The 21,731-nt window shown below is 48.3% G+C and overlaps 1 protein-coding gene across 2 annotated transcripts in view; it reads right to left on the bottom strand.

Moving 5' to 3' along the window:
• The window catches only part of NAA35 (N-alpha-acetyltransferase 35, NatC auxiliary subunit), a 109,143-nt gene that overhangs the window by 41,036 nt on the left and 46,376 nt on the right, over positions 1 to 21,731 (bottom strand). For both annotated transcript variants that reach the window (XM_069762456.1, XM_069762463.1), the window contains exons 13-17: positions 14,953 to 15,012; positions 13,063 to 13,169; positions 12,912 to 12,978; positions 7,104 to 7,202; positions 6,224 to 6,402 (exon numbers count right to left, since the gene is read on the bottom strand). In XM_069762456.1, the coding sequence (XP_069618557.1) occupies positions 6,224 to 6,402; positions 7,104 to 7,202; positions 12,912 to 12,978; positions 13,063 to 13,169; positions 14,953 to 15,012 (512 nt within the window). The remainder of the gene's footprint in view (positions 1 to 6,223; positions 6,403 to 7,103; positions 7,203 to 12,911; positions 12,979 to 13,062; positions 13,170 to 14,952; positions 15,013 to 21,731) is intronic.

Here is a 21,731-nt window from a genome sequence, read left to right on the forward strand (position 1 = left end):
CAAGAAAAGAAAGTCTTCCAAGTGCGATGATAGATACGCATAGATGTAGGCCTTCTAGCGCTGATCATGGTAGCTATGACTTTTGGAGAGAAACCTGCCTGGGTTAGGACCCAGGACTCAACGGCCATGCCGTCAAACACAGGGCCTCTGAGTTCTGGTGGTAAAAAGGGCCTTGAGATAGCAGATCTGCGCGAATCGGTAATCGCCAGGGAACGTCGGCAACTAGTTGAACTAGTTCCGCGTACCATGCCCGGCGCGACCAATCTGGCGCTATCAGGATCACCGGTGCCCTCTCTGCTCTGATTTTCCTGATGACTCTCGGCAGGAGAGGAAGCGGGGGGAAATATGTACGGAAGCCGAAAATGATGCCACGGAAGTACAAGAGCGTCTGCCCCGATGGCTGCTGGATCGTGGGACCGAGCTATGAAGTTGGGAACCTTGGAGTTCAGCCGTGAGGCCATCAGATCCACGTCCGGGGTTCCCCAGTGACAGCAGATCTGGTGGAAGATCTCCGGATGGAGAGACTACTCCCCTGAGTCGAGGCATTGCCGACTGAGGAAGTCTGCCTCCCAATTGTCCACTCCCGGGATGTGAACCGCAGAGATCATTGAACGGTTTTCCTCGGCCCATCGTAGAATATGGCCTACCTCTGTCATGGCCGCCCTGCTGCGGGTTCCTCCTTGGCGGTTGATGTATGCCACTGCAGTGGCGTTGTCGGACTGAATCCTGATTGGGCGACCTGCTAGGAAGGGATTGAACTGGAGAAGTGCCAGCCTGATCGCCTGGATTTCCAAGATGTTGATTGGAAGGCGTGATTCCTGGGGGGACCAGTGGCCCTGAGCAGTGTGATGAAGGAACACCGCTCCCCAGCCTAGAAGACTGGTGTCTGTCGTCACAACCAGCCAGTGTAGTGGAAGAAAAGACTTCCTTTGATTTAGCGAGGATTTCAATGTCCACCACCTGAGAGACTGTGACTCGCTGGGGAAGGAGGAACCGACGGTCTAGGGAGAACGGGTTCCTGTCCCAAACCGCCAGGAGGGCATGCTATAGGGAACGGAGGTCTAGTTGGGTAAATGGAACCGCCTCCATAGCTGCTACCATCCTGCCGAGGACTCTCATACTGAAGCGCAGAGAGTGAGAGCGAGGCTAAGAGAGTTTCCGAGCTTCTCGCTGTAAGACAGATCTTTTCCGGGGGGAGAAGAACCAACCCCCCGGACGAGTCGATTATCATTCCTAGAAAGGAAATTCGCTGAGCCGGTACTGGTGAAGATTTTTTGAAGTTTATCTTCCAACCCAGGCGAGAAAAGGTATCTATTGTGATGGCCACGGCTTCCTTGCAGGAGCGGAAAGAGGGGCCTTTGATGAGGATATCGTCTAAGTACGGAAGCGCCACCACACCTCGGGTGTGGAGTATGGCCACGGCAGCCGCCATGACCTTGGTGAATACCCTGGGGGCGGTGGCAAGACCCAAGGGCAGAGCAACGAATTGGAAGTGATCTTCCTGAACTGCGAAGCAAAGAAACCTTTGGTGAGAAGGTAAAATAGGAATGTGGAGGTATGCGTCCTGGATGTCTATAGACGCCAGGAACTCGCCTTTTTCCATGGAGGCGATGACAGAACTAAGCGATTCCATCCGGAACCGTCGCACCCTGACAAACTTGTTCAGCAGTTTTAGGTCCAGTATGGGCCGTACTGTACCGTCCTTCTTTGGAACAATGAAGAGGTTTGAATAAAAACCTTGAAACCTTTCGTTTTCAGGGACCGGGACAATAACTTCTTTTCTCACAGAGCTTATAGCTTTGAAGAACTCTAATGCTTTTGCCCTGGGGGAAGACAGGAAAAAACGGTTTGGAGGACGAGATAAGAGATCTATCTTGTATCCGGAGGACACTAGATCGCGGACCCACTCGTCGTGAACGAGCCACGCGGCACTGGAGGAAAGCAGGCGGCCGCCTACCTTGAGGGTGTCCCCCGGATACCGGCTGTCTTGGCCTGCCTCTCCATGAAAGGGAAGGCTTAAAAGAGGTCTGTGAACCCCTGTCTCCACGTTGTGCCCGGCCAGAACCAGGAGATGTGGAAGTAGAGGACCAGTTTGAGTAGTAACAAAAAAAATCGAGACCGAGCCTGTGGTTGCGGGTTCCGAAAGGGCCGAGAGGGTCTCTGTTGAAGAAATTTACTCTTCCCTCCTGTGGCATCAGAAATTAACTGGTTGAGCTTTTCGCCAAAAAGGCGACCGCTCTGATATGGGAGAGAAGTCAATGACTTTTTAGAAGTAGAATCAGCACGCCAGTCTCTGAGCCATAAGGACCTCCGGATGGTGATGGCATTGGCTGCTGCATGAAAATCACAGTCAGCGGCATCCAGGGACGCGGTCACTACAAAATCACCAGCTCTGGCTATCTCAGTAGCGAGGTCTGCTATCTCGGGGGGAAGATTGGTATCCAGTACTGCTGAAGACAAGACCTCAGCCCAGTGGGTCAAAGCCTTAGCCACCCACGTAGCGGCAAAAAACGGAAAGAGTGCGGCCACTGAGGCTTCAAAAGTAGAACGCGCAATATTGTTGATCTGACGATCGGTTGGATTTTTAATAGAGGCGCCCTCCGAGGAGGATAAAACAGATTTCGTAGCCAGGTGCGAAATCGGAGCATCTACTGGGGGAGATTGTGACCAATCTTTTCTTAGATCCTGGGCAAAGGGATATTTGGACTCCATGGGCTTCTGCCCTGTGAATCGTTTATCTGGACGGATCTTGTGAGATTCAACAATTTGCTTAAACTCGGGATGAGTGGCAAACACTCTGTGAGCTCGTTTGCTCCTCTTAAAGGACACGGCATAATCCGTTATAGATAAAGGTTCCTCCTCAAGTCTCAAAGCCTTATTCACTGACTCAATTAGAGAGTCGAGAGTCTCCTGATCGTGATGATATTCCTGATCTAGGGACATGTCAGAATCGTCCTCTGAAACAGGTTCTCTACTAGCCCCAATGGAAGGGGAGCGAGAAATGGAGCTCTCAGAACCCGAATCCGGGTGATGGTCTGGGAATATGGCACGAGTCCTTTTCCTGGAAGAGTGAGAACTCCTTGGCAAGGTACGACCCCTGGAGTACGAGGGGTTCTGACCATCGTAAGCGTTGTCCGTATTAGTGCCCTGGTTAGAGGAAGGGTCTCGGAACGAGTCTAACGCTTTTGCCAGGGATGTCATAGACCGGGAAAGGGAGGTAGCTCACTCAGGGGGACTAGGCTCACTGGGTTCAGTATCAGCAACAGGTGGTTCCTGAGCCGTCACCGGTTCACAAGCTGTGCATAATGCAGTATTGTGACCCTGGGGTAATGATACCTTACAGGAGGTACATGCAGCGAAAAATACAGTGTGGGTTTTCCCAGACTTTTTGTGAGGCTTTGGTTGAGACATAGTAAAGCCTGGAGGAAAGCGCTTACTAGCAGGAGAAGGGTTAAGCTATGCTTCTGCAGCTTACCCAGGTCCTGTGTCTTGAGTCCCCAGGGCAGTGTAGGCAGAGAAAAAACGCTAGTCCTGAGGGCTGTGATAGGAAACGCTGAAGCAGTGCTGCAGCATCAGGGCTGTGGGTGTCCCAAGATGGCCGCCGAGACCAGGAAGTGGGAGCTCATCACAGGTAACGAGAAGAGCCAGGAAAAGTGGGCGGAGCTAACTGCCGGTAGGCGTGGCCCAAACGCCGACCTGTATTGAGGGAATTTTTTTTTTTACTTCTCTGCAGCTAATGTTGCTATTGGCGCCAACATTAGCTGCACTCCTTTGTGGGGTTGCCGCACTATGGACCACCCACGGACACAGGCTTAAGGTGCGGACCTCCCATACCCCGGGGACCAGGACCCCCCAGCACCTCGGCCCCCGCAGTGTACTCACGGTAGATGCTGTGGGCCGGCGCTCAATCCCCCGTCACTATAGTCAGGGAGGGGGTGAAGAGCTTCTGCCGCCATGCGTCAGCCGCTATATCAATGGTGATGCAGAGGGGGGCTGCACGGACGCCATATATATCATGTCCGGCTATGCACCTGGCTCCAGGAGAGGTAGATGGGGGGCTACTCCATGTGGTCGCCTGCTATGGAGGGGGGAGATCGGAACGCAAAGGAACCATCGCTCGTAAAGTGAGCTCAGGGCTGGCATCCAACGTTGCAGGAAAGGATACGGGAGGGACGCTCCACGTACTTGCCTGTTGATGGTTCGAGGGAGATCGGAACCTAGAAAGGATCCGTCGCCCCCCATTTGCTCCGTTAAGGAAAAAAATAGAATAAAAATAAAAACGTTGGGGTCTGAAAGCAGACCCAAGTGCCTCCTACAGACACTAAGCAAGAACTGGTTCACATAGAGCCAGCAGGAGGGTGTATACTGCAGGGGAGGAGCTATTCTTTCTGTGTTTACTTAGTGTCCTCCTAGTGGCAGCAGCATAACACCCACGGTCCTGTGTCCCCCAATGAGGCGTAGGAGAAAATTGTTTTAAAGACCCATGATTTGAGAGCTATATTAGAGCTGTACGGTGGCCTGGTTTTTTTGGGGGGTTTTTTTTTTGTAAGGAGGGTTGGAGATTTTATTTGTACAATTTTGGGGTACATAACATTTTTTAATCGCTTTCTATTCCAATTGTTGAGAGGCAGAGCGAACAAAAAAAATAATTCATGAATTGTGTTTTTTTTTTATTTTTTTATTTTTTTTATTTATGCCATTATAAAGTAAAAGTGATAAGAGTTTTGTTCTGGAGATCACTTATAGGTTTTCCCTGCAGCCTCTCACTTCAACTAATCAGGGCGAGGGAAGGGCAGATAACAGCACGTTCATTGTAGGCAGTGTCATCATCACTCCCTGGCGCATTAATTAACAGCCTGCTCTGCAGCATAAGCAGAGCAGGCTGTCAGTGAAGGAGCAGGCAGAGTGATAATAGCACGCACACAGTATAATGAGTGGTGACTGTTACTGATCCCTGCACTGCCCCAATGACTGCAAGTGAGCGGAAGCAAGGAGTACATAACTACATTTTCTCCCTGTAAGCGCTGCTCCAGTAAGTCTGCCAGACATGATTTAAATGTTTTTAGAGGTGATTAGTTCCCTTTAATAAAGATTATGCAAAAGTGATAGCAGACAAGCAAATAGGGCCTTTATGCCCTTACTTGTCAAATATACACCCGAAAGCACAGGTAAGTAGCACAGGTACAGTCTGTGAGCGAATGCACAAAATATAACTGAAATTTGTATTACCGTATTTTTCCGACTATAAGACACACTTTTCCCCAAAAAAAATTGTGAGGAAAATGGGGGGTGCGTCTTATAGTTAGAATGCAGGCTTACCGGTTGGTTGTGGCAGTGGTGTGGCGGCGGCAGAGATGCGGGGATGATGAGGAGCGGTATGGCGTGAGCAGAGTCCCTTCCACAGGTGAGGTGACGCTGCGGCCCAGTATCCAAGGCAAGTAGCAGAGCCGGGTGAATCACAGCTTTCTCGGTGGCGGCGGCCATCTTCCTGAGGCCGCCCGTGTGCAGATTGAGTGATTGAGTTCTCTGCTTCCCGGGGCTTCAGGAAAATGGCCGCGGGTGCTCAGATTGAGATCGCGGCGGCCATTTTCCTGAAGCCGAGTTCGCAGATTGAGATCTTGGCTTCAGGAAAATGGCCGCCGCGATCTCCATCTGTGCACGAGCTGCTTCCCACGGCCATTTTCCTGAAGCCCCAGGAAGCAGATCACACAATCTGCGCACACACAGCCTCAGGAAGATGGCCGTCGCCACCGAGAAACCGGTGATTAAACCGGCTCTGCTGCTCAAGTTGGATACCGGGCCGCGGTGCCACCTAACCTGAGAAGGTGACCGCACCTCTGCCGCCTCCACACCACTGCCGCACCCCCCATGGACGCCAGGCTGCGGCGTTGCCCACCTAAGGAGGAAGGGACCCTGCCCAGTTGCACACCGTACCACCCACCACGCCTCAGCATCACCGTACCTCTGCCGACACCATGCCTCCCTGTGACCCTGCTCTGCCACCGCCAGCCCTCAGGTAAGACAACTTAAATTCGGACAAAAAGACAGACCCCCATCTTATAAAAAATCTTTTTTTCTGCAATTTTCACCGCAAATTTGGGGTGCGTCTTATAGTCTGAAAAAAACGGTACTTTTCATGTATTACAGAAGAGTGAATGATACTTATGTCTAGAGTTTTATGACATCTCTATACATACACGATATATAACAAGAAGTGACTTACCAATAGATGTAGTAGTACTCATGCATGCTGTAAAGTTCCAGTTCAAAACCACTCAGTAAATACTGGATCATAATTCGCAAATTATGATAAAGCACCCAAGTGCCCAAACATGCTAAGTGTTGTCTCTGTGGTTCCTGTTTTAATAGCATACTGTGAAGAGCAGCGTCCACCTTCTCGGCCTAGCCATAACCATTACAAAAAAAAAAAAATTAATAATGAACCAATTGAGTTGCAACTTTTAAAGGTAGCAATATTTAAGTTTATAGTGTACAACTATCCTTGCCTTCACCCCATCCAAAGATTCCTGTAAATAAATGTATCGTCCCTCCCTTTATGAGCTGTATGTTTAGAGCTAAGGCCGCCACCATGCATGAGCAATTATAGGCATGAGGCATGTCCCACCATCTACAGCGGGACTGGCTGTAGTCCACAACATGGAGTCAGGGAGAACTCCCATGCCAGCCATTTAATGCTAACTGCACCATCTTAGTGATTTACAGAAGCGGTGTCTTTTGTTTTGTTTTTACCAGCCCACTTGCTGAAGTAACCATACTGAGCAGGATGCAAAGAGTGCAAGTTTCAGGGGAAAAAAAAAATTAAAGTAACAAAAAAAAAGTTATGTTCACTAAATTCCTTACTAAGACAATATACTTGTTTGGTGTAATGGCTTCTGTAATATAAATACTAATTTAAAAAAAAATCTAGAATCTATATATATGGCAATAGCAGATAGAAAAAAAATTATCCAGTACATCAGCCATATGCGATCTATTACATAAGGTGGCCATTAGTCAGATATAACACTTGGGTATACAAGCAGGATAGAATATCTGAAAAGTAGAATGCTATTATAAATGGCAACTAAGGAAGGAATAAATACCTCATCTTGTAATGTTGCAAAATCTTCCAGGATGTGACCAAGTTTGTCCCTCTGGCGAGCTCTGTTGTGACCATGAATCTGAATTAAGCTACAAAAAGGCTGAAACAAGAAAACTGGAATCAATGGTCTCAGACTTCTCAGAAGATGTACTGTATTTTTCGGACTATAACGCACCTGAGTATAGGCTGTTATCAAGCTTTATACAACCAAACATAAAACAAAAATTATTTAATACTAAATACAACTTGCTTATTGGTTTAAGTAAGAGGGGCTAACATTACTACATGGTCTAGTCTGTTGGGGTCATTATTTTTTTACTACTATGATAAGAATCTGCAGTGGCAAAGCAAATTGTTTTCCTGTTAATAGAACAGATGTAAAAGTCTTTAGGGCTAAAGTGACAGCTACCACAAGTTATAATCCATAATACTGGATAGTCATGTGAGGGTGAACATTCATCTCTATTGTAACAGTGACTAGCTTAATAAATACTGTATCATACACCAGAGCAGCTCACTAGCTCCCGAATAGGAGTGCCATAGAAAAATTAAAATCTGTAGGACATCTCCGGAAGGGAGAAGAGCTGACAATTCAAACATGAAAGCAGGACCTTACATTGAAAATATGGGGAAGTCAGAAAAAACAATTAAAACAGCAGGAGCTCCCAGCAGTGTCCAGTTAGTTAAAAGGGAAAAATCATTTCCGGGAACCAGATACCAAAATAAGATCTGTTTACACAGAGGTGTAAATGCATTAGGACCCGTAGAAGCGCCTGTGTGCGCGAAACGGCAGTCGTCCGTCATCCTCCACACCCCTCACTGCTAAGTTTGTCCATGTTGTGAATAAAGGATTAGAATCTACAGGCCGGTGAGTGCGTTCCATTTCTCTTCTCTTCTTGTTTTGGACATTATATGATTGAATTTCTGCTGGATACTGCACCCAACCTTTTTCTAGAAGGGTTCATCACAGCACTGCAGCATTGGTCAGCAACTGGATATGCGGTTTTAAGATAACGCAGCTGTGCGGACGTGCTGCTCTTACATGAATCCATTTTGCTTTTGTCGCCTTGGAAGCGGGAAACTACTTCCTTCGCCCTTCCGGGAGCACAAACAGGGCATCCACCTGCAAAGGACGCCGTCCGCGAGACGTATCTCTTGAGAGCTCTCACTAAATCCAGTGTGTGGAGGGCCTTCTCGATGCAATGTACTGGTGCCGGACAGAGAGACGGTAAGACAATCTCCTGATTGAGATGAAAGGATGAGACAACTTTTGGCAAAAAGGACAGGGATGTTCTCAAAACCACCTTATCTTGATGAAAATTCAGGAACGGAACTTGACAAGACAGAGCCGCCAGCTCCGAGACTCGTCTAATGGACGTGTCCGCAACCAGGAAGGCAACCTTCCATGAAAGAAAGGGAAGGGAAACCTCCTGTAGTGGGTCGAAAGGAGCTTCTTGCAAGACTCCGAGGACCAGATTAAGGTCCCATGGTTCCAACGGCATCTTATAGGGCAGCACCCTATGGGAGACTCCCTGAATGAACGTCTTCACTTGTAATCTGTTGGCAATCCTACGTTGCAACAGAACGGACAGGGCTGAAATCTGCCCCTTGAGAGAACTAAGGGCGAGACCTAAGTCCAAACCCGTTTGTAAAAATTCAAGGATGGAAGGAATGGAAAATTCAAGAGGAGAACGTCCCTGGTCGTTGCACCAGGAAAAGAAGGTTTTCCAAGTGCGATGATAAATGTGCATAGACGTAGGCTTTCTAGCGCTGCTCATGGTAGAGATGACTTCCGGAGAGAAACCTGCCTGGGTTAGAACCCAGGACTCAACGCCCATGCCGTCAAACACAGGGCCTCAGAGTTCTGGTGGTAAATGGGGCCCTGTGATAGCAGGTCTGCGCAATTCGGTAATCGCCAGGGAGCATCGGCGACTAGTTGGACTAGTTCCGCGTACCAAGCCCGGCGCGGCCAATCTGGCGTAATCAGGATTACCGGTACTCCCTCCACTCTGATCTCCTTGATGACTCTCGGCAGTACGGGGAGCGGGGAAATATGAACGGAAGCTGAAAATGATGCCACGGGAGTAGGAGTGCATCTGCCCCGATTGCTGCTGGATCGTGGGACCGAGCTATGAAGTCGGGAACCTTGGAATTTAGCCGTGAGGCCATCAGATCCACGTCCGGAGTTCCCCAACGACAGCAGATCTGGTGGAAGATCTCTGGATGGAGAGACCACTCCCCGCAGTCGGGCCTTGACGACTGAGGAAATCTGCCTCCCAATTGTCCACTCCCGGGATGTGAACCGCAGAAATCATTGAGCGGTTTTCCTCAGCCCAATGGAGAATGTAGCCTACCTCGTTCATGGCTGCCATGCTGCAGGTTCCCCCTTGTTGGTTGATGTATGCCACTGCAGTGGCATTGTCGGACTGAATCCTGATGGGACGACCCGCCAGGAAGGGATGGAATTGGAGAAGAGCTAACCTTATTGCCCGAATTTCCAAGATGTTGATCGGAAGGCGTGATTCCTGAAGTGACCAGCGGCCCTGAGCAGTGTGATGTAAGAACACCGCTTCTCAGCCTAGAAGACTGGCATCTGTTGTCACAACTAGCCAATGTACTGGAAGAAAAGACTTCCCTTGATTCAGGGAGGACTTTAATGTCCACCACCTGAGAGATTGTCTGACTCAGTGGGGAAGGAAGAACCGACGGTCGAGGGAGAACGGGTTCCTGTCCCAAACAGCCAGGAGGGCATGCTGTAAGGGACGGAGATGTAATTGGGCAAATGGAACCGCCTCCAAGGCTCCTACCATCTAGCCGAGGACTCTCATACTGAAGCGCAGAGAGTGAGTGCGAGGTTGAGAGAGCTTCCCGCTGTAAGGCTGAGATCTTTACCCGGGGAAGAAGCACCAACTCCTGGGACGAGTCCAGTATCATTCCTAGAGGGGAAATTCGCTGAGCAGGTACTGGGGGAAGATTTTTTGAAGTTTATCTTCCAACTCAGGCGAGAAAGAAAATCTATTGTGATGTTCACAGCCTCCTGGAAGGCGCGGAAAGAGGGGCCTTTGATGAGGATATCGTCTAGATACGGTAGAACCACCACGCCTCGGGTGTGAAGGATGGCCACGACGGCCGCCATGACCTTGGTGAATACCCTGGGAGCGGTGGCGAGGCCGAAGGGCAAAGCAACGAATTGGAAGTGTTGTTCCTGAACTGCGAAGCGAAGGAACCTCTGGTGAGAAGGGAAAATTGGAATGTGGAGATATGCGTCCTGGATGTCTATAGACGCCAGGAACTCGCCTTTTTCCATGGAGGCGATGACAGAACGAAGCGATTCCATTCAGAACCGTCGTACCCTGACAAACTTGTTCTGCAGTTTTAGGTCCAGTATGGGCCGTACTGTACCGTCCTTCTTTGGAACAATGAACAGGTTTGAATAAAACCTTGAAACCTTTCGCTTTGAGGGACCGGGATAATAACCCCGTCTTTTAGAGAGCTTATGGTCTGGAAGAACTCTGATGCCTTTGCCCTGGGAGGAGAAGACAGGAAAAAGCAATTTGGTGGAAGAGAGGAGAATTCTATCTTGTATCCGGAGGACACTAGGTCGTGGACCCATTCGTCGTGAACGACCGAGAGCCACGCGTCGCTGAAGGAAAGCAGGCGGCCGCCTACTTTGATTGTGTCCCCCGGATACCACAGGGAGACATTGTGGGAGATCTGCCCGGTCTGGACCCCCTGGATCCTGACTACCTAGGCCTGCCTCTCCATGAAGGGGAAGGTTTGTAAGAGGTTTGGGGACCTCTATCCTTACGTTGTGTCCGGCCGGGTCCTGAAGATGTGGAAATAGAGGATCAATTTGAGTTGGAACAAGGAGGGGGGAAAAAAAAAAAAAAAAAAAAAAAATCGGGACCGAGCCTGCTGTTGCTAGTTCAGAAAGGGCAGAAAGGGTCTCTGTTGTGGTAGAAATTTACTCTTCCCTCCAGTGGCGTCGGAAATTAATTGATCAAGTTTTTCGCCAAAAAGGCGATCGCTCTGATGTGGTAAAGAAGTCAATGACTTTTTGGAAGCAGAATCCGCACACCAGTCCCTGAGCCATAAGGACCTCCAAATGGTGATGGCATTTGCTGCTGCTTGAGAAGCGCAGTCAGCGGCATCCAGAGATGCGGTCAGTAGAAAATCCCCAGCTCTGGCTATCTGAGTAGCAATGTCTGCTACCTCGGGGGGAAGATTGGTATCCAGAACAGCTGAAGACAAGACCTCAGCCCAATGGGTCATAACCTTAGCCACCCACGTAGCGGCAAAAGATGGAAAGAGTGCAGCTGCTGAGGCTTCATAAGCTGAACGAGCCATATTGTCGATCTGACGATTGGTGGGGTCTGGGGACAAGGCATGAGTCCTTTTCCTGGAAGAGCGAGAGCTCCTTGGTAAGGTACGACCCCTAGTGTACAAGGGGTTCTGATCATCGGAAGCGTTGTCCGTAAGAGTGCCCTGGTTAGAGGAAGGGTCTCGGAACGAGTCTAACGCTTTGGCCAGGGATGCCATAGACTGGACAAGGGGGACTAGGCTCACTGGGTTCGGTATCAGTAACAGGTGGTCCCTGAGCAGTCACCGGGGTTCACAAGCTGAGGAAAACGCAGTATTGTGACCCCAGGGTAGAGATACCTTAAAAGAGGTACAAGCAGCAAAAAAACAGTGTGGGTTTTCCAAGACTTTTTGTTAGGCTTTGATTGAGACATAGTGTAGCCTTGAGGAGAGCGCTTATTAGCAGGGGAAGGGTTAAGCTATGTTTCTGCAGCTTACCCAGGTCCTGTGTCTTGAGTCCCCGGGGGAGGTCCGCAATGTGTCCACCAATATCACTAATCCCTGAAGCTGTGATTCAGAACGCTGGAGCAGCGCTGCAGCATCAGCCCTGTGGGTGTCCAAAGATGGCCACCGAGATCAGGAAGAGAAGGCGCTTCTCGCAGAACGAGAAGTGCCAGAGAGAGTGGGCGGCGGTAACCGCCGGTGGGTTTAGCCAACGTTCCGGCCTGGATGAGAGAAAAGCCGGGGGCTAAATTTTAAGCTTGCGGTTGCAGCCTGGCGCGCCGCGGCTGCTATTTTTGCCCCACACACCCAGGCTTTAAGATATATGCGGACCTCCCTTATCCCAGGGACCAGGACCTCCCAGCGTCTTGGCCCCTGCAGGTGAACTCACAGTAGATACGGTGGGCCGGTGCTCAATCACCATCGTCATAGTCAGGGAGGGGGTGGAGAGCTTCTGCCGCCTTCCATCATCCGCTATAACAGTGGTGATGCAGTGGGGGGCTGCACGGACACCATAAACATCACCTATGCACCTAGCTCCAGGAGAGGTAGATGGAGGGCTACTCCATATGGTCGCCTGCTATGGAGGGGGGAGATCGGAACGTGAAGGAACCATCGCCCGTAAAGTGAGCTCAGGGCTGGCATCCAACGGTGCAGGAAAGGGTACGGGGAGGGACACTCCGCATTCTTGCCGGTTGATGGTTCGGGGGAGATCAGAACCTAGAAAGGATCCGTCGCCCCCCATTCGCTCCGTTAAGGGAAAAATAGAATAAAAATAAAAATAAAAACGGTGGGGTCTGAAAGCAGACCCAAGTGCCTCCTACAGACACTAAGCAAGAACTGGTTCACTTGGAGCCAAGCAGGAGGGTGTATACTGCAGGGGAGGAGCTATTCTTTCTGTATTACTTAGTGTCCTCCTAGTGGCAGCAGCATAACACCCATGGTCCTGTGTCCGCCAATGAGGCGTAGGAGAAATTAGATATGTATAAAAAAGACGTTTTACACTTACCCGTACACAGTGGGTGACAAACGAATCTATGTAGTCTTTTGCTTGATGATTATTATACAAGCAGCATCTAAAAGATAAGAATACTATAAGCAAAACAGACAAAGCAAAGTGTCATTGTTACAAGTAAGCAAAAACCTGATAAAATACGTACTTAGAAGACAGGACAGGGGGACTCACAAAGGACCGCAATGCATCTTTTATCATGTCTTGCATTAGATGAGTTCCAAATACTTTTTTGTTATCAACTAAAAAAGTGGTCTATAGAATAAAAAGAGTAAATAAGAATCAGGAAAACAAATAACCAAATAATGCTTTCACTCCTCTCGTATGAGCCAGATGATGATGGTGATTTTCAATGGCCAGTATGCAATACTGCATTTTTCTGCAGGGATAATGATGGGCTACCAGTCAATCATCTGCAGAAGATCCAAACTAGAAAAATTTGATGATCTCAGGTGAACAGAACTTATCTACAACTGCATTAGGGAGGCTACACATAAGGAATATACAAGTGCCTCTCACTAAATTAGATCATCAAAAAGTTTATTTCAGTTCTTCATTACAAAAAGTTAATCTCATATTATATAACAGAGTCATTACAGAGTGATCTATTTCAAGTGTTAATTTCTGTTAATGTTGATGATTATGGCTTACAGCCAATGAAAACCCAAAAGTCATTATCTCAGTAAATTAGAATACTTTATAACACCAGCTTGAAAAATGATTTTTAAATCCGAAATGCTGGCCTACTGAAATGTATGTTCAGTAAATGCACTCAATACTTTGTCGGGGCTCCTTTTGCATCAATGCGGTGTGGCATGGAGGCGATCAGCCTGTGGCACTGATTAGGTGTTATGGAAGCTCAGGTTGCTTTCATAGCAGCCTTCAGCTCGTCTCCATTGTTGGGTCTGGTGTCTCTTCACCGTTCTCTTGACAATACCCCATAGATTCTCTATGGGGTGAAGGTCAGGCGAGCTTGCTGGCCAATCAAGCACAGTGATTTTGTTGTTTTTAAACCAGGTATTGGTACTTTTGGCAGTGTGGACAGGTGCCAAGTCCTGCTGGAGGATGAAATTTCCATCTCCAAAAAGCTTGACGGCAGAGGGAAGCATGAAGTGCTCTAAAATTTCCTGGTAAACAGCTGGACTGACTTTGGTTTTGATAAAACACAGTGGACCTACACCAGCAGATTGTGGAAACTTCACACTAGACCTCAAGCAGCTTGTATTGTGTGCCTCTCCACTCTTCCTCCAGACCTCGATTTCCAAATGAAACACAAAATTTACTTTCATATGAAAACAACACCTTGGACCACTGAGCAACAGTCCAGTTCTTTTTCTCCTTGGAACAGGCAAGACGCTTTTGGCGTTGTCTATTGGTCACGAGTGGCTTGACCCAAGGAATGCGACACTTGCAGCCCATGTCCTGGACATGTCTGTGTGTGGTGGCTCTTGAAGCAATGACTCCAGAAGCAGCAGTCCACTCCTTGTGAATCTCCCCCAAATTTTTTAATGGTCTTTTCTTAACTATCCTTTCAAGGCTGCAGTTATCCCAGTTGCTTGTGCACCCTTTTATACCACACTTTTTCCTTCTACTCAACTTTCCATTAATATGCTTGGAAACAGCACTCTGTGAACAGCCAGCATCTTTAGCAATGACCTTTTTTGTGGCTCACCCTCCTTGTGGAATGTGTCAATGACTGCCTTCTGGACATCTGTCAAGTCAGCAGTCTTCCCCATAATTGTGGAGCCTACTGAAACAGACTAAGGGACCTTTTTATACTCTTAGGAAGCTTTAGGTGTTTTTTTGCTAATTTTCCTAATTTACTAAGAAAACGACTTCTGAATTGTCATTGCCTGCAAGCTATAATCAACATGAATAGAAAAAGACTTGACATAAATCACTCCGTCTGTATTGACTCTATATAATATATGAGATTCACTTTTTGTATTGAAGAACTGAAATAAATTAAACTTTTTGATGATATTCTAACTTCGTGAGAAGCACTTGTAAGTAGTGATTAGAATAGGACATTTTATACCTGCAAAAGCGATCTGGATAGTACACAAGGAGATTGCTCGCTGAATTCACAAAAGAAATCCTAAAAAAATAAATAAATAAAAGTTACGTAATGTCCATTAACCCCTTCACCCCCGAGACGGTTTTCACCTTCATGACTGGGCCTAATTTTACGATTCTGACCAGTGTCACTTTATGTGGTAATAACTCTGGAACACTTCAACAGATCCCGCTGAGTCTGAAATTTTTTTGGGGACAAATTGTACTTTAGGATTGTAGTAAAATTTCTTCGACATGACTTGCGTTTATTTGTAAAAAAAAAAATGAAATTTAGCAATTGGAAATTTTGCAAATTTCAAGCTTTTAATCTTAAACTTAAATCAGAGATTTATATCACACAAAATAGTTAATAATTAAAATTTCCCACATGTCAACTTTACATCAGCACAATTTTTTAAACATACTTTTTTGTAAGGTAGTTAGAAGGGTTAAAAAATGACCAGCGATCTCATTTCTCCAACAAAATTTAAAAATTTTTTTTTAGGGACCACATCACATTTGAAGTGTGTTTGGGGGGTCAATACGACAGAAAATACCCAAAAGTGACACCATTCTAAAAACTGCACCGCTCAAAGTGCTCAAAATCACATTCAAGATGTTTATTAACATTTCAGGTGCTTCACAGAAATGTTTAAAATGTGGAAAGAAAAAAAATTAACATTTAATTTTGTCACAAAAATGTTAATTTAGACCCAAACTTTTTTATTGGAACGGAAGAAATCCAGCGAGGGGCGGAGGTTACTAAAATAGGGATTTTTGTGTACTCACCGTAAAATCCTTTTCTCCGAGCCAATCATTGGGAGGCACAGACCGTGGTGTATGCTGCTGCCACTAGGAGGCTGGCACTAAGTGATACAAAGAAGTTAGCTCCTCCCCTGCAGTATACACCCTCCTGCTGGCTCTCAGCTAACCAGTTCGGTGCAAAAGCAGTAGGAGATCAATAATAACATATGAGCGTATAGCATGTCATATTATATATGAGAGTATAGCATGTCAGATTATAAAAAACAAGCATAAGCTAATAACAGGGTGGGAGCTGTGTCCCCCAATGATTGGCTCGGAGAAAAGGATTTTACGGTGAGTACACAAAAATCCCTATTTCTCCTTCGCCTCATTGGGGGACACAGAACCGTGGGACGTCCTAAAGCAGTCCCTGGGTGGGGACAACAATAGATCAGGCCCTGTGTAACCGCTACTTACAAGTGCGCCACTGCGGCCTGCAGAGTCCGCCTGCCCAGACTCACATCTGTGGATGTGTGGGAATTATAGTGCTTCAAGAATGCATGCGGACTGGACGAATCCGCAAGCTTGCAGGCGTGCCCTGCCGACGCCTGGTGCCTAGAACCCTCGATAGACAAGGAGATAGGCTGACATCTAGCACGGAAGGACTCCTGGATGGTGAAACGAATTCACCACGTTATCATGGCCGATGAAACGGTTAAACCCTTCCTGAAAATGTCAGGAAGCCTTCCTCTACCGTCAGGAAGCCCAAATTAAGCGTCCAACCTTCGGAAGGACGCCGTCCTCGAGACGTACCTACTCAGAGCACTCACTTCGTCCAGATATGGGGAATTCATTCCATTTTGTGGACTGGTGCCAAAAGAGATGAGAGAAGAACTATGCCCTCATAACAGTGACAATACAGTACCACCTTGGCAACAAGGGATGGGGATGGTTTGAGGACAACCTTGCCTCGAAGGTAATAAGGGAAAAAAGTCTGAAAGAGCAGAGCAGTTAACTCCGAAGACTCGTCAGAGTGAGGATATCGCAGAGGAAAAAGGGGGAGACTTTTCCTGATAGTAAAGTCTGCCCAGATGAAAAGGAGCCTACTGTAAGGCTCCAAGGATTAATAAGGTCCCAATGATCCAACGGTATGCGATAGGGAAGAACTATGTGTGAAAACTCCCTGTGAGAAAGTCCCTACTTGCAATTTTGCTGCGACAAGGCGGGAAGATACTAGCTCCGCAAACAAAAAAAAAAGGACGTGGTCAGTGCGGATCTCTGAGGATCACTGGGGCCCCCTTTCTGCTTCCGAAAGGCTTTCGGAAGTAGTGGAAGGGGAGTTATGGAAACTGGTACCACGGCAGAAACAGAGCATGGAGTGCGATGGCTCTTGGATCTCGAGGCCGAACCACGAACTCGAGTACATTGACCTTCAGTCTGGACGTCATCCGACCTACAACTGGAGAGCTCCAGTGAAGGCAGATCTGGTGGAAGACTTCAGGGTGAAGTTTCCACTGACTTGAGGCGGAACCCTGATGGCTGGATTTGTTTGCTGTCCAGAGTTCTACTTCTGGGATATATACTGCCAAGATCACAGAATGATAGATCTCGGTCCACCAGAGAATATGAGGTACCTCGGTCATGGCGCCTGACCGTGGGTACCTGCTAGATGATTGACATATGGCACCGCCGTGGCATTGTCCAATTCAATTCGGATAGGGTGACCCGCCAGAAGGCAGTGGACCTGCTGTAGGACTACCGTTCGGATCTCCAGAACAATGATAGGGAGAAGAAGCCTTGCATTGGTAGTTACTAATAACCATTGAACCGGGAGAAAAAAGCCATGGATGAAGAAGGAGCTCAGAGACTATCGTCTGAAAGTCTGTTTGCCTTGCTGAAAACGAGCGGAGCGAAGGAAACCGCTTCCATTGTCGTCACCATTTTTCCTCAGAACTCTCCTAGCAAATCGAATGAAATGAGGGGGTGAGTAATCAAGTCCTCAGAACTCTCCTTGCGCGAGCTCCCTGTTGAAGGGCCATGACCTTGTCTCGAGGGAGAACTACCATCGTTCTGGAAGTGTGCAGGATCATCCTCAAAAAGGATATCCGCTGGGCTGGAAATGAGGAGAACTTGTTTAAGTATAGCTGCCAGCCCAGGTGAGAGGGTATCGCAAGTGATATAGACGACTCAGCGTAGTCCTGGAAGGGCGGCTAGACAGTCGACCAAACAGGGCAGGACGAGCACGCCTCTAGGGTGCAAGAGAAACATGACATCCGCCATGACCCGTGTGAACACTCTGGGTGCGGAAGCAAGGCCGAAGGACAAGGTTGTGACTTGAAAATGCTGTTCACAAATGGAAAGGCGAAGGAATTTTTGAAGAGGTTAAGCATCCCGAATGTCGATGGATGCCGGAAACTGCACCTTTTTCTGTTGAAGTAAATCGCTGAGTGGAGGAACTCCATCCAAAGAAGGAGGACCATGTCAAAAGTTGTTAGAAGTTTGAAGTCCAGGGTCGGTCTTACTTTTCGTTCCCCTTTTTGGAACCAAGATCCCTTAGATCTAGACGGTGCTGGACAATCCTTATACAATCCTTTGTCAGTCTCTCGCTCAAAAGATTTGATTGATTCACACCAGTAACAACTGGCCAAAGTAGTTAAGGTCTCCCGCCAGGAGACCATTGCTATAGCAATCCATGTGGCGGCTAGGGAGGATAGAGCGCTGAACCCGAAGCCGCAAGGCGAAACGAACCAGATTTGTTATCTGACAGTCCATGGTATTTTTAATTGATGACCCTCGGGTAGGGATACTACAGGAGATTCTACCCGGTTAATCTGCCCCGTGGCAGAATGTGTGGCTGCATCCAGCAGGTCATAGTCTCTTGCCATCGCCGCTCTCTTTTGGCAGTGCAGAGATAAAAATTAGGAACCCTCGATCCATCAACCTCTTAACAGGGAAGTGGAGAGTAATTGTCCGCCTTCTTGCACCATCCACTAAATAGTGGTGATGCAGAGGGGGGTGCTCGTACGCCAAAAAGGGTGCCTCTGTACATCCGCAGAGTTCAGGTCCCCGGGTGGACAGGACAGGTAGTCTGGCGTTAGACCTGGATGCAGAAGAGTAAACATGGAGGCGACACTCCGTGTGCTCGTCTGTTGATGGTGTGGGGAGATCGATGCCCTTTAGAGGACCCGTCGCCCTTAAAAATCATGCCAGGCATGGCATCCCATGTAGAGGCTTCTATCCAGTGAATCGCTTATCCGAACTGAATGGCAAATGCTCTACGAGGGAGTTTAGTCTCCTTATAATAATAATAATAATAATAATAATTTTTATTTATATAGCGCCAACATATTCCGCAGCGCTTTACAAATTATAGAGGGGACTTGTACATACAATAGACATTACAGCATAACAGAAATACAGTTCAAAACAGATACCAAGAGGAGTGAGGGCCCTGCTCGTAAGCTTACAAACTATGAGGAAAAGGGGAGACACGAGAGGTGGATGGTAACAATTGCTATAGTTATTCGGACCAGCCATAGTGTAAGGCTTGGGTGTTCATGTAAAGCTGCATGAACCAGTTAATTAATTTTTTTTTTTTTTTTAATATAGGCCACACAGGGATCGTTAGGTTAATGCATTGAGGCGGTAGGCCAGTCTGAACAAATGAGTTTTTAGGGCACGCTTAAAACTGTGGGGATTGGGGATTAATCGTATTATCCTAGGTAGTGCATTCCAAAGAATCGGCGCAGCACGTGTAAAGTCTTGGAGACGGGAGTGGGAGGTTCTGATTATTGAGGATGCTAACCTGAGGTCATCAGCGGAGCGGAGGGCACGGGTAGGGTGGTAGACTGAGACCAGAGAGGAGATGTAGGGTGGTGCTGAGCCATGGAGTGCTTTGTGGATGAGGGTAGTAGTTTTGTACTGGATTCTTGAGTGGATGGGTAACCAGTGTAATGACTGGCACAAGGTAGAGGCATCGGTGTAACGGTTGGTGAGGAATATGATCCTGGCAGCAGCATTCAGGACAGATTGGAGCGGGGAGAGTTTGGTAAGAGGGAGGGACACTGCGTAGTCTAGAGCAGAACCAGAGTCTTCGTCAATGTACCGAGATTGGTTACTCTTCTCTGAAGCTGTGGCAAGTTCAGGCAATATCCAATCCATATTCAGAGCCTTGTTGTCATCAAATCATTGGTGAGGGAGCAGGAAACGAAAACTTACGTTTTCTAGATGCCTGTATGTTTCTAGACACCTGTACGTTTCTAGAATACTTGCGGCCCCTGCTAGCCGATGGCTCCCATGTAGGATGGGGACCATGTATATCAGTCCTGCGAGCACTCCGAGCCACAGAAGGTACACAGAGGGATTCAATCTCTTGGTCAGAGAACCATGGATTGCGGTCAGTGACGAAGTCCACTGAGGGGAACTAGAGGATAAGCTGGGGTCGGCGGCGGAGGGCTACTCAGATTGATCATGCGCCCTTAAGACCAGGGAATACTTGTCATGCGCCTTTAAGACCAGGGAATACCGGTCATGCGCCTTTAAGACCAGGGAATACCGGTCATACGCCTTTAAGACCAGGGAATACCGGTCATACGCCTTTAAGACCAGGGAATACCGGTCATACGCCTTTAAGACCAGGGAATACTGGTCATGCCCTTTAAGACCAGGGAATACCGGTCATGCCCTTTAAGACCAGGGAATACCGGTCATGCCCTTTAAGACCAGGGAATACCGGTCATACGCCTTTAAGACCAGGGAATACCGGTCATACGCCTTTAAGACCAGGGAATACCGGTCATACGCCTTTAAGACCAGGGAATACCGGTCATGCGCCTTTAAGACCAGGGAATACCGGTCATGCGCCTTTAAGACCAGGGAATACTGGTCATGCGCCTTTAAGACCAGGGAATACTGGTCATGCGCCTTTAAGACCAGGGAATACTGGTCATGCGCCTTTAAGACCAGGGAATACTGGTCATTCGCCTTTAAGACCAGGGAATACTGGTCATGCGCCTTTAAGACCAGGGAATACTGGTCATGCGCCTTTAAGACCAGGGAATACTGGTCATGCGCCTTTAAGACCAGGGAATACTGGTCATGCGCCTTTAAGACCAGGGAATACTGGTCATGCGCCTTTAAGACCAGGGAATACTGGTCATGCGCCTTTAAGACCAGGGAATACTGGACATGCGCTTTAAAAGATCAAGGAATACTTGTCATATGCCTTTAAGACCAGGAAATACTGGTCGTGTGCCTTTAAGACCAGGTACTTCCTTACCCGGGTACTAATGTTTAATGCAAAAATACTGTCACCCCAGTGTGAGCTGGCCGGGTGGACCAAGATGGCCACCGGGAGTTGCAGAGTTGATAAAATCTCGCAGAGAGCGAGAAGCGCCAATTCGGGGGGCGGAACCATGGACACAATGTTGAATAGGCCCAAGCCGGGGCCTAAATTTCTGTAGCCGGCGGGCGACACCAGCGGGGCGTTCCAGGCAAGACTTCCAGGATGCGGCCTACACATCGGCCGAAGCCGGGAGCTAAATTTTTGCAGCCGGCCGGAGCGTTACCTCAGAGAGGTGGGCCATAGGAAAGTGGCTGAGACTGACTGTCTGGATATCCTCTGAAGATGGATCCACTCACCATCGGTGCGCGTCCCGGCATGGAGCCGCCGCGGATGTGGGTTTCAGCGCTGTTCTGTGCAGCGTGGACAGTGCAGGGATAAGCCTCAATCCATCATCCGTTTGTTAGGGAGGTGGAGAGGAACCGTCCGCCTCCTTGTGCCATCCGCTTTCACAGTGGTGGGACAGTGGGGGCTGCTCGGACGCCATAGACAGCGGCCTCTGTACAGCCACGGAGTTCAGTCCGGGTGGACAGGGCCAGTTGTCCGGCATTAGGCCTGGCTCCAGGAGAGGAAACATGGAGGTGACACTCCATGTGGTCGCCTGCTGCTGGTGTGGGAAGATCGGGACTCGAAGGAACCGTCGCCCCTGAAGTGAGCTCAGACATGGCTTCCCACGT

The sequence above is a fragment of the Ranitomeya imitator genome, chromosome 1, assembly GCF_032444005.1.
Source record: "Ranitomeya imitator isolate aRanImi1 chromosome 1, aRanImi1.pri, whole genome shotgun sequence".
NCBI lineage: Eukaryota > Metazoa > Chordata > Amphibia > Anura > Dendrobatidae > Ranitomeya > Ranitomeya imitator.